Consider the following 13,659-nt stretch of genomic DNA (forward strand, 5'->3'; position numbering starts at 1 on the left):
AACCAGACCTGGTTGGTTGTAGATACGTCATAATCATGAATGTTGTGCCCCTGAGCCTTTAGACTACATCCAGTATATTTTTTCCCCTTAGGCTTATCATACTTTGGTTGGGCTCTGTGAGCATTTCACAGCACTTGGCCAGATAACGGGCCTTTTCCATACTGGAGTCAATGGAAAGACTTTTAATCATGTTTTGAATATATCAGAATTGATTCTAGCTGCTTGTGCCAATGCCTCAATTTAATGAGCAGCAATTCCTGCCACTACTGTGTTAGATTTTAAGTAATTTCCCACCTCTGCTATGGCAAGCTGCAAAAGGAACTTCCTCCATTAGAGAAATCCAAAAAGAAATATAAGCACGGTATTGCTTTGAACTGCTGCACCTGAGATTGACTGGAGTGAAGGGTGGTAAAAGCTCTTAAGTATTTGTAGTACACAATGGGAAGAGGTACATACCAAATCTTTGACGTTAATTGGACATTTGTGTTCACACAGAAGTTGAACTGCCTGAAGACAACCACATGCAGCTAAAAAAAAGAAACAAAGAACAGACAAGCATGAAAGGCCGTTAAACCCCATTTACAAAATCTGTGTTCTGTGCTTCCACTTGCAATACAGCAGCATTACAGTGGGGTCCAAGAAAACCAAATTAAACTGTATTTCTCTGTTTTAAGGAGAGAAAGACTAAAAGGATGAACAGCAAGTTGTATGCAGAAATACAACCAATAGTCATCATCCAAATTAGCATGATATAATCATTAAAGACTGAAGTCAAAATCAACCTAACCTTAAGTATTCCAGTGGCACTGCACTTGCAAGTGTGCAAGTTAAGCTTCTTAACTGTAATTAAAACTGAAATTCAGTATTCACAGTATTTATCTTAAAAAATACCTGAAATTTGTAAACCATTAGCGGAGTCACTAGAACCTAAAAAGCTCCACCAGGCTGAAGATCTAGGAATATCAAGCACTACAAAATAGATAGTACAAGCTTTCAACAAAGAAGTTACCTGCATAATGTAAAGCTGTTTTCCCAGAATTGTCAGTGCTGTCTGCTGGACATTTACTCTGCACAGTTCAATAAGGAGAAGGAAAAAAAAAAAAAGCAATAAGAGAAACACCAAGAAAATAAAAATGTACGTGAGATGCTAAGGACAGAGTGTTGAACATATCTGAGAAAAGTTTTATGAGCTACTCCTGAAAAGAATAGTGAAGAAAGGCACAGCTTTCCTCTCTACCAGTCTTGGTACCAGCTTATACTGAAGCCATAGGAAATACTTATGGTGAGAAAGATACCCCTAAAAAGTGTTACAGTTTTGGAACAATTTAAACCAGGAAATAAAAAAGGAAAGAAACTCTCTCCCTTGCCTCAGAAAAGCTTCTTCTTTTTTTTTACATTACAGTTAAGAGCTAAAGCAACCATATCCTAAGGCAATTAGTCTTGCATTATTTCTGCCAAAGGCAATAAGGTTTCATTTGCATTTGTAAAAACTAAAGCATCAACAATCCAGTTATATTTTGTGGTATTATAAGCTACTAGCTACTACTGATCAATCTAGACTTCAAAGTAATAAATTATTTATTTTTTTAAAATTCAAATTTCAAATCCTTATGAAGACTTGTTTTGGTACAGAAGATTTTAGTTTTAGTCTACAGCAAAGAAAGAGAATCACAGAATCACTTAGGTTGGAAAAGAACTTCAAGATCATCAAGTCCAACCGTAAACCTAGCAATGCCAAGTTCACCACTAAACCATGTCCCTAAGTGCTACATCTACACACCTTTTAAACACCTCCAGGGCTGGTGACTCCACCACTTCCCTGGGCAGCCTGTTCCCATGCTTGACGGCCCTTTCAGTGAAGAAATTTTTCCTAATATCCAATCTAAACCTCCCCTGGCACAACTTGAGGCCATTTCCTCTCATCCTATAGCTTGCTACTTGGGAGAAGAGACCAGCACCCACCTCACTACAACCTCCTTTCAGGCAGTTGTAGAGAGCGATAAGGTCTCCCCTCAGCCTCCTTTTCTCCAGGCTAAACAACCCCAGTTCCCTCAGCTGCTCCTCATAAGATTTGTGCTCTAAACCCTTCACCAGCTTCATTGCTCTTCTTTGGACACAAGAAGGTATGACCCTGAAATAATGGGTTTCTATAAAAAACAAACATTAGAGCTTTTGACTTTCAAACGTAGCACTGCCTCCAACACTTTTATGATTTTCCAGGAAAACAGGCTCACATAGAGTACCACATTCTGTAACAAAAACGTCAAGATTCTGCCTGTGTAAAATAATTATTTAGCCTGTTTTAATTCAACTCCAGCATGTCAAGATTAGACATGGCTCACATATACAGTTTATGTAACCAAGCTGGTCCACAGAAGCAAGAAAGCAATCCAAAGAGCATGAGTTATTGGAGAATATTACCAATGGGTTTGCACTTACGATCATCCTTAGCAATCTGCATATTGTAATAAAATTAGCAAAGTATCAACAAAAGCACTCTCTGGTTGTAGCTGGTAAGCGAATGGGCTGCAGATATTTGGTATTAAACACACATCTAGTTGCCAGGTTGATCATGCTGCTGCATGCGATACCAACAGTGACAGCTTGATGTCACTGTTTATGCTGTAAATGAGTTTGCTTTAGAAGTAGTAAATATTCGCAAAGAAATCCCGAAGAGGGGAGCCTCACTGGTTAATGAAAATGCTTTCCAGGTGTGGAGGAACACGGGAGTCAGCTTGCAACGAGTATGGATGTGGGAATCAGTGAAATTGGACCCAATATTGTCAGAGACATTGGGTCACAGGACAACTGGAGAGCCCTGAGGTAACCACAGAAAAGCAATTTAGAGGTTGGGATACGGGATCAATTCTCTTTCTGTACCACTGCGCTCTAGTGAGGTTATTATTCATTATTTCATCTGTAGTCTGAGCCACAGTCTTACTGATAAGTCCAAACTCCTCTGATCACCTCCAACAAAACTCACCTGGCTTTCTGAAATGGAGCCAAGATGGACAATGTCTCTCATTGCTTACTAACACACATCTCCAGCCTCAACACCACAAGAATCTTCTCTTCATCTTCACTTTTTTTCCTCATTTTCCTTCCCCATTCTTTCTACTGCCTTTCTAACCCCTCAGTGTCCTGTGCCTCTGAGGATTTGAGTATTTCCATATTTTAGCACCTAAACTACTTTGGTTTCTTCTCCCTTTGACTTTAAACTTGACAGACATATCTATGGTCAACGACAGAAAGCATTCCAGTGGAACAATATCAAAATCCCCCCAGAAGTGAAAAATCCTTTTCCCCTATACCTCTTAACCCATCTACTTCAACCACACAGACAAAACCCAGGAAGCTAAGACAGAAGCTGCAATTTGCTTGAAACCCAACCTTGCTATGTCAGAGCAGCTGCACATGGAAAACTGCATTTGTGGACCACTGAGTGAAGATATCGCACTGTTTTCTATCATCCATTCACAGTGCCTAAAAGGTCTTTAAACTCAAACACCTCTCTTGATTGCAAGGAGATAGAACAACAGTATAGGAGTGTGATACAGATTATTAGCAGAAAATGTGTCAATATCTAGTAGAACCAATCTACAGGAACAAAAGGGAAACTTCAAAAATCAAAATTAATTTAATTTTTACTTTACCTGAAGTAATCTCTTAATGCAATCAGGGTGGCTGTTCTTTGCTGCAAGATGTGAAGCACTGTGCCCTAAATGAATAAAAGCAAAGCAAATTAAGCATTCACAGGAATACTTAATTTAAAAATGTGCCAAAGCACAAGAATAAACTTTTGCATGACAAAGGCAAAATTTTGAATAATCCATCTTGTTCCTATCACAACATATGAAAAGTAAGGATACAGAAAATAAAATAAAAACCTACATCAAGCAGAATGTATTTACAACAGACTGTTGTTCAGGCAGGTTAACAGAATAATCTTAATGTCTAGATTCATATAAAGGAATGACACAAACATTGTGTCAGACTATACCTTGGCAGAAGTAAGTCTAACATTGCGCAGTTATGTTTTGTTTCTTAAAAAACAATTTTCCTGTATTACTCAGCCTCTCTTGCAGAGAGATGTCTGTCAAGTGTCTTCATGATTTCTTCCATTTGGCAATGAAAAAGGAACCCCGCACCAAGATCAAAACCAGCCAAATTCACCAGCTACCACTACAATGAATTTGTATGATCCGTGGACTGCACGTAGAAGAGGACTCAGAACACAGGCCTACTTTGGTTTGCGTGTGTCAGATTCCCTTTTAGCAACTGTGAGCTCATATTTAGCTATGCAATACAGTGATTTACTGACTATGGATTTATGATGAAAGACTGCAGTGTCTCCTCTAGTTTCATTTTACCGACCATCTGAAAAATTAAAGAGGCCAAAACAGCAAAAGAATAAATTATCCATTAACTAAAAGAAGGAGCCAGATTTAGTACTCAACACAGACAGAGCCACTTGTGACAGTAGAATCTCACTGTAAATAACGTGACTATTACAGACAAGGCTTTCCCTAATGAATACTGGGTCAACACTTTCAGGTGAGAGCAGGCAACCTCTTATTATCCAAACAACTAATAAATTCTGAGGCAAGATGAAGTACGAATTCTGAGTAATAGTCTGTATCAGGTACATATATTCTCTTATCATTATGTATAATCTGAATGCTTCTTCCAGTATCACAGACACTTCCTTATAGAGGCAAATAATTTCCATATATGACAGAAATTCCCTCAGGCTGCAATCGGTGGCCAAAACAGCACCCATGAGCCTAACATTTACAGATCATCACTGGAGAGACAGAATGCTGACAGCTTCATTCAGGTGACTTGGCTAGCCAGAGAAAATGCTGGGCACAGATTCCACAGATATGTCAACTGAAATCTATTAAGAGTTTGCCAGTTTCAAATTCAGCTCCCATCGTTCTCCTAGGGGAGTAGTAGTTAAGGCATAGGACTTTGGAGGACTGAAACAGCATACTTAATAGCTCTCAGCTCTGCTTTGGCCTGTATCAGCTCTTTTCACTATGTCATAATCCTGAGGAAATGTCTCACTGCAACTCCTGTACAGTTAATGGGGTTAATAGCTTGGATACACATAAAAGCAACACTGAAGATCTTGATTTAGCCTACAAAAAGCCTCAAACGAAGTTAACAGAAAGAGTTGGGGGAGGGTTGTTGGTTTAGGGTTGTTTGGTTTTTTCTAATTTAAAAATAATTAAAATAAATAAAAATCAAGCAACTATTTTGCATATGGAGTCTACTATAAATGTTGACATTTATAATATTACAGCAGAAGTTTTTAAGGGCTTTAGAATCTGAATTCTATGTGCAGAAACGCAAGTATGCCTAAACCTGCAAGTGTAACAACTGCTTTTCCTACACGGTGTGTGGGGAAAAGCAGGGTTGTCAAATCTGTAGTTGCACGCTGCACATCAAGAACTATATAGGCAAATTGAGTGCATTATGCTACATGTATAGGTTCACAGAGGCATACCTGCACCATCTTGGGCTGTCACATCTGCACCATGTGTCACCATGATCCTGAGGCACTCTGCATGCCCCTTTGTGGCTGCCAGGTGAAAACTGGAAGAGAGCATTTACATGTCACTTATTATTAAGACATCCTTTCTCTTTCATTCACAAACCAAGTACTGGCAAGTTCTTCTCTCCCTGTCCTTAGATCTTTTGGCATCCTTCCACTGCCTCCCAAGAAGATAATAGCTCTGAAAGTGAGAAGGCACATCAAAAAGTTTTTGTAGTCATAGTTTTACACAGGCTGCTGTCTCATTAACCCATACCATATACCTTATGTATATCTAGTCCCACCCAATTTCTAAACTAACATCCCTAGTGATGTAATATATCCCCACAGAATGCCTGGGCTTGGGGAATTAATGAAGAAAACATACAGAATGACTGACTTTGCTCTAGTCATTCTAGCCAATCCTGATCTCCATTTCAGTGGACAAAATTTAGTTCCTCTAAAAGGTGATTCAGCTCCTAAATTAAACTAAATCAAGTTGTGCTTCTGCACTGTCCTTTACAGAGCTCATCTTTGTTCCATGTAGAGGGGGGAAAAACCCTTTAGTGCCTGTGAATATCACCTGGAGAAATCAAAGCCACTGGATGTTTGTGCGACTGTGCTACACAAGTATTTTTTCAGCTTTTGGTTTTGCTTTTCACCTCAAGCACCTGCTTGTTTGAACAGTGGGAAATTGCAGAGGTTACCAACCACACCATGGCAGGACACACTTAACAGCATCAATTACTAAAGATGTGATTACAGAACAAACCAAAGAAGTTATACTGAAGTCAAGCCTTTTCACAGCTGAAGGTTTATGTTTGACATCCTTGGCACCTCAAGATTCACAGAAGCAGTCCTATACATGTGCTACTAACTTAATTTTGCTGGGAAGCAGAAACGAAGGAAAAGCTTCTGAAAACAGAGAAGTTTATATCCTCCTGATGCATATCGTGCCAATCTCAAGATATGGGCACAGTACAGGCAGACATACTGCTTCTCTGTGAGTCCCACCAATATGAGCTTGATATACAGAGCTGTTCTCCAGTGGGAGTAATGCAAAAAACAAATTCAAGACAAAACACTTCTAATTACTATTAAATGGCGTGTAAAAAGTTGGGACCTTCATCAACATGCCCCAAACTGAAAAGGCCAGTATTTCCAGGATGTTTTCTGATATCTTTTAAAGGAGATGTTCATTTTTAACATCATGCACCCCTGTGTTAAGGGGATTTTCTCCTGGAATCTAAAGGGAACATCACAAATCATGTAGCCACACCAACTACTGTATTTAAGAGTTTACATTCTGAACAACTGCTTCCTTTAAATGTTAGAACTAGCACATAAAGTTCAGCCTGCTAACCAGGGAAACAGGGAATAACAGGCGGGAATGAAACAGCTATTTCTGGCACATAGTATGTGAACTGCAACACTCTTGTTTCTCCAAGCTGTAGACTTCTTTGCAGTCTTCTTGAAAACTCAGCAGAGAAAAAGACCTACAGACAAGATCTGGCAAAGGGCGGAAAATTAATCAAAACAGGAGAGCTCCTGGAACAAAGTCCTCTATCAAGTACAGCAACTACCTCACTTCCTACAAGGAGTCCTTCCACACTGGCTGCTGCTGATTGCAAATGGCAGACAGGCAGCGCTGAACCGTTCTCTGCAAATATAAAAATACCCTGTGTGCTCATCCCCGTGCTTACTACTGCCATGAACAAACTGAAGAGTTAACACTTCCAAGAGCATAAAAAGCACTGCTGCTGGCTGTTCTCTAGTCATTCAAGATCAAAACTTCATGTCCTTTGGTGAGCAATGCAAAGTTGTGTAAACATTCTCCTTTAGAAGAGGTTTGTTTCTCAGGCTCTGGGAAAATGGCTGGGAGAGGGACACAAAAGGAGTCTGACAAATTCCAACACCTCTAATTTAGCTAGCACAACATACCAGCAAATACCAAAAAACATTCAGATACATTTGTGTAGATACACAATACAATCGAAGTCACTTAAATATTAGGAAGGCTGTGAAGCACGCACTTGGCTCACTTACATTTGACAACATTCATAAGAATAATAAATACCTGAAAAATAATAACTTGGCTAAATCTGGAACACTGAGGTTTTATGGACAGACTGTGTAGGATGGTGCCAAACGCAACATGAATACGCAAGTGCAAAAGAAGTTTTATTTAGGTAGAATCAGACTGCAAAGAAAGTATCAAAGAAAGAAGAAAAACTTAACCCCTTTCAGGCTACGGACCTATGAACACATCAGTCCCACCAATGCAAACAATTCCCATGGCAGTTCTCAACAAGCTGTCACACACACAGATGCTTTGTTTCACACAGCCAAAAATACTTTCAAGTAAGAAAGCCCTGATTAAAAATATTGCTTCTCCCAAATTGATAGGATGAAAGAAACATCACCTGTAAGCAGTACAGGTGGTGTGAAAGATGAGAGAACATGTATGAAGGATGTAAAGATCTAACGAGAGCAAAAATATAGAAGCTACATGGAGAGTCCTGTGAAAAGAAAGGATGTTAAGTTTTAAACTCTCAGTCATTTATACAGTGACCTAAGCCCAATAGCATTGGGCTGCTGCAGCTCCCTCCCAACTGCTTCCTGTGTGTCCCCTCCCTATGTCCTTGTACTGCTACCATCTCTCCTGTGAACCTGTAGCAACATGTTTTTCCTTAATTATCTAAAAACAACTGGGACAGGAATGAGAGACATGGTTAGTTAGCTGCTGATTTAGTAAACTGAACCGTCTTACCACGAAACCAGCCCTGCTCAAGACAGAGAGGGGAATGACTTCAGACTGGGATGAACCTCTTACAGCCATATTTAAGTCAAGAGTATTTACAGGGCACTGTGCAAAAACTTTCCCTTGAGAAGTGATCTAACTGATTTTAAAGGTAATAGCCCCCACTTTTTTTTTTAATTAAAAAAACCCAAACAAACCAAAAACCCAAACACTTTAGTAGTAGATGCTGAGGGCTCCCATGTAGCAAGTGAGGCTCCAGAAACAAAGCAGCCTGTAGACATTCATTTCAATATGGAGCAATTCTTTACAAGCTACATAAACTTTCCTAAAATATTTGAGGCAAAAGCTGCAGGTTTCCAAACACTGGAGTTCTCACCATCTGGAAGCCTTAAGCAGCAGTGCATTTTACTTGCATCTTTCACGAATAAACTTCCCTTGATAAGAAAGCAAACAAGTTTTCCTCCCACTTCCTGGTTGTGCAATGACTTAGGCAAATAAAAACAAACACATAGGGCTTGAGTTGGAACAAGGGCCACAGTGAGGGTTAGATTCTCATTCAGCCTAAAATCCCATTACAACATAGTTAATTTTCCCTTCACAATAGATAAGCCTGTTACCACCACTTAGAGCCACATCTTGATACCCTAGCCTGAACTGATTAGAGATGGATTCCTTTTATTGCTGTAAAACATTTCTATTTCTAAGGGGCTGGATGATCTTTTATTATTGTCTCCAGACCTTCCACTGCAGCAGAGGAGCAGCTGCCCTTCCCAGTGGTTTTCTCACTGGATCCAGAAATGAAGCAAGTCAGCATTCAAGACCAACCTCTGCAGCAGCTGATAAAGATCAGTTGGTTGACACTGCTTTTTCCTACTGGGAATGTACAGGCCTTCTAACTACTTAGTCCTTAACAAGATAAAGTAAACAATTATGTTCTTCAGGAGGAACACAATGCCCAGTTGGACTAAACAGGCCTTGAGAATAAGAGCAAACACACAGCAAAATTTCATTAGATTTGTAGTCAAGTGGAGAACAGCTACAAGACTATCACCTCAAAGTCCTGTCAAGACCTCAAATTTCTTGACCAGAAATGTTACTCAAATAACATTTTCAAATGCACTGACAGAGAGATGCTTTTTATGAATGCTTGGGGACTGAACAGAGTGGACAGCTGTGTATGACAGCCCTGAACTAGTTCTGAACACCAGATTTCTTACAGATAGGAGATGTCAGCTGGTGAAGCACTTAAAACTGCCCTAAACAAGCCCATCCCTTATTCAGGGCAAAGGACATTTTCCACGTTTTGGTTACAAAGTCAAGCTAGCAAGGGAACAGAGACTTCTTCAATCAGTGTCTGACAGACAGAGCACAAGAGTTCAGATAAAGCTGGTCTTTGCTAGAAGGCCAAGAATGAGTGTTTCCGGACATTATTTAAACACCAGACAGTCTAACTCAAACAGAAAAGGGCTGTAATTTTTACTACTTAGCTCACATACAACATTTCTTTAAAAATCATTTCACCACAGGTAGAAGAACAGAATTAATCCATATTTAGAGGTTAGACTTGTAAAAATGCAGCTAACTGAGCTTGCTAAATTGGTGTTAGCAATAAGACATGGGTCTGCCATATCCAGGTTCTCTGCTTAACCATTTGCACAGCTATATCCTGCAAAACTGAGCACAATCCTCTGACTGAATGTTATTTTGACAGCTGGCTTAAAACAACTGGGTGGTCCATATATGTAGGGAAAATGCCACAAAAGTAGACTGGAATGTGAGAAAATAAGAAAAAATAAATATGAAGTCTTAATTTAACACAGTAACCTTCTAACTAGGAAATTTTAATCTGTGAAAAGAAAAACAGGAAAAAAAAGGGCAGAAAAATTACACCAAATCAAGGGGCTCCATCTCTGTTTGGCAGGGTCACACTCCAGAGTTTTTTGGGGGGCAGATTTAGCATTCCCTGTAACACAGATTTTCTCCAGGACCTGCAAGTAGACTGACACATTACTTACCAAAACTCAAAGCAAATTAAGAGCATTGTTGAATTATGGATGCTAAATGAATATTATATTTGCTATTTTCTGTTATGACAAACATGGAACAAAGTCAAACATACATGCAAGCCTATAATACTATTGTTCTTTGCCATTTTAATCTGAGTGCTCCGAAAATATTTTAAGTGCAAGAATGTTTGAAATACACTATGAACGCACATACACTCATTGTCAAGGTTTATTTTGAGTAAAAACATCCCCCCCCAAGGCAGATCATTCTTCTTCATTTTCTAATGTACATCAACTCTTCGCTGACTTTTTAAAAGTCTGAGTTGTCTGCCAACAGTTTGACGATTTATAGTTTCCTGACCAACCAATACCTTCACTCAAACAAACAAGACTGATAAAATAAAGATACAGAACTGTTTGGAGTCTTTGTAATGCTGAGTAAAAAAATACAGAAATGGAAGATATTCAGGATTTGCTGCTACCAGATCAGACAGGCAAGCAATTTGCCAGCTATCTCAGTCAGAAAGAGACCCAGTGATAACCTGGCTGATTTTCTGCACTGACTTGAGCTTTTACACATTTTAGAGGTAGCATCTAGCTTATAGTGTCTATTATCCCTCAAAGCCTCAACTCCCACTTCAGTAACAACAGCAAAAATAAATACATTAGATGATATCTGACTTTTGACTGTTTTCCACCACAGGCTGAGTAGCAGAAGTGCTAGAGTGCCCGAGACCTGACCTGGAGGAGAAAGGGCCATGAGTACCACTAGAGCAGCATATTCTGTGCATGAAGGAAGTGCCTGCTGTCACTCAGGAGGAAGTCCAGTGTGGTGTCCTCTCGCATGCAGCACAACGACCAGTAATTAGAGAAGAATACGTTTAATTTTCTGTGAATTGTTTTAGATTTTATCAGCATAAAAACAATGATGAAAGTAAGCCTTTTAAACAAAATGAAATTTTGACACATCCTGAATTTAATTAATAGAAAAAATATCACCTTCAGATTTAAAGATTGGGAAAGTCCCAGAATGGTCCTGAAACTGGAGGTGTTTTCTGCCTTTCTCTGCCAACGCAGGCAGGGCTCTCAGCAAAGTGGTAACTGACCATTCCAGCAAGGATTATGCTTCTATGAGCAGTGCATGCCAGGTTCTGCTCCTTCCTTGCACCAGCACAAGGCAGGTACCTGTGTGGCTGGTGAGCTGGTACAGGGAACAAAGCCAGTTGAAAACCAAACCTGTCTTCCTCTGTTTCATCACACAGTCACAGGTGCATGCACCCTGTCAGTGCAAAGAAAAGAATGGGAAGTAGAATTTCACCTTAAACCTAAAAGCTAAGATTAAACCATGAATGTTTCCCCATGAAAGCCACAGAATCCTTCTCTTTCCCTGACTGCATTATCAAAAGACAGCCACTTATTTGAGATGATATATGTCTTAGGAACAGCCAGTCATTTAATTATGGAGGAACCACTCCAGATGTTTGGCAAATCAGACTGCCTTAAAGGAAAATCAGACATCTACAGGTACCACTAACAATACTTACTAGTTCTTTAGTTTGGGGTTTGTTTTTTTTAAAACAAATAAAAGCCATAGCTTCGCACTGCACCCATTTCATCTCCTCCTAAGAGCAAAATGTAGAAAAATGTGGCTTTTCATTAAATGCTGGCAGTCCATGTCATGATCCTGTCACACGCATGCATGCAGCCACAAGAGTGCAAAAATCCGCTTAGGAAAAACAGTTACAGGAAATACATTTTGTTTTCAAGCCAGAGTTGGCACCATTACAAACTGAGAAAATTAAGTATTCTGAGTTTTAAGACATTCAATCACCGAGTTGCTAACCAACACCTTCTGGAGTGCAGGCAGGTTAAGATTTTAAGAAGTTGACACAGGCAGGTATGGATTCACTAGGAGCTGTGGGAGATTTTTTCCCTCTCTCCCCCTTAGCACCAGCCACTGCAAAGTGAAGTGATGTACACAGCCTGTGTTGTCCTATCTTCTATTTAAACATGAGATGGCATTTGCCTTCCCCCAGTACACACAAAACCCTCTGGCAAAAACCCTACACAACACTTCTGCATTAGCATATATTCTGGAACAGCTTTCAAAAAAAACAAACAAACAAAAAAAAACCCAAACCACCACAAAAAACCAACTCCACCCCCCCCCCAAAAAAAAACCCCAAACCAAACAAAAAAAAACCAACACAGATTTCATATAAAGTTTCCAGCTTTGCCTCATAGCATAAAAAGTCTTGTTTCAATCATACACACCTCAAGGTACAGGACATTAATAAAAGGCAAGCCTGCTGAAAGGCTGTTTTCTTAATAGGAAAAAAGCAATTGCATCATGTAACACAGGAGCTGGCAAGCTACAGACTCCTGATTTTAGCCTTCAAACTCAGCAGAAATATCCACCCAGCTGCTCTTCAGAGAGATTTCTGGGATCCCCAAAAGCTTTATATTTTTCATTCTCAGGTTGTGTTCCAGCAGTTCCATTTTCATACACAGTTTTCTTTGGCAAACTCTATTGCCACATTAACACAAACTCCCACTTCAAGTCTGAAACATACAGACTTTTCTTCCATGTACCATTAATTGTAAACATAAATGCTCACAAGCTAGATTTATCATATGAAGTTTCCTGCAGAGTGTCCATTTTTAAAGTCCCTCCATAACTAACATCAGCAAATTGCAACAGAGATTCTGCCAAGGGTGAGCTTCAGGGCACTCCTAGGTGTTGACAGAAAGTCTGAAGTTTTGAAATACTGCTTTTATTTCTGGTGTTGCAGGGTAGGAAAACAGACAAGGTACAACAAACAATGAAGTCTCAGAAAGCTTAAAGAGCCTAGAAATGAGAGCAGCGTCACCTGTGCCTCTAAAACCAAGTTCAGAGGCATGAAGGAAGGCAGAGGAGTAGGGAAGATTCCTTCTGGTAGTTTCTTTAAAAACACATCCACATGTAAAGCCCAAAGGGGTGCACAAATAGCTTTTCAAGCTTCTGGCAATACATCTTTTTAGCACAGGGTGAAATCCCTGAGGATGCCAGGGATGTGCCCAGATCAACATAACTTCCTTCCTGACTTAGGTAAAACCAGTTAGCCACCTGCTATGGTTTCTTGCAAGGCCAGAATAGAGTCCAAAGTTAAAATTAAGCCCAGCAAATGAGAGCAATGACTAGCGCCTCCCTTAACCTTCATCCTGCAACACAACCCACTTGGTATTGCTGCTATGGGCCAGCAAATGCCAATAACCACCTTAATACATGAAAAGTCATGAAATTAGAGCAAGGAAATCCCAAACCATGTTAGCATAACAAGAGGCCAGGAAAAGGCTGAAAAGGCTGAGAAAAACAG

General features: G+C 39.7%; 1 protein-coding gene across 5 annotated transcripts in view; it reads right to left on the minus strand.

The window, feature by feature from the left end:
• Positions 1–13,659, minus strand: part of RAI14 (retinoic acid induced 14) — an 89,956-nt gene that overhangs the window by 14,179 nt on the left and 62,118 nt on the right. For all 5 annotated transcript variants that reach the window (XM_041120868.1, XM_030004854.2, XM_030004853.2 and 2 more), the window contains exons 4-7: positions 5,510–5,598; positions 3,654–3,718; positions 1,010–1,067; positions 457–527 (exon numbers count right to left, since the gene is read on the minus strand). In XM_041120868.1, coding sequence (XP_040976802.1) covers positions 457–527; positions 1,010–1,067; positions 3,654–3,718; positions 5,510–5,598 — 283 coding nt within the window. The remainder of the gene's footprint in view (positions 1–456; positions 528–1,009; positions 1,068–3,653; positions 3,719–5,509; positions 5,599–13,659) is intronic.

The sequence above is a fragment of the Aquila chrysaetos genome, chromosome Z (assembly GCF_900496995.4).
Source record: "Aquila chrysaetos chrysaetos chromosome Z, bAquChr1.4, whole genome shotgun sequence".
Taxonomy (NCBI): domain Eukaryota; kingdom Metazoa; phylum Chordata; class Aves; order Accipitriformes; family Accipitridae; genus Aquila; species Aquila chrysaetos.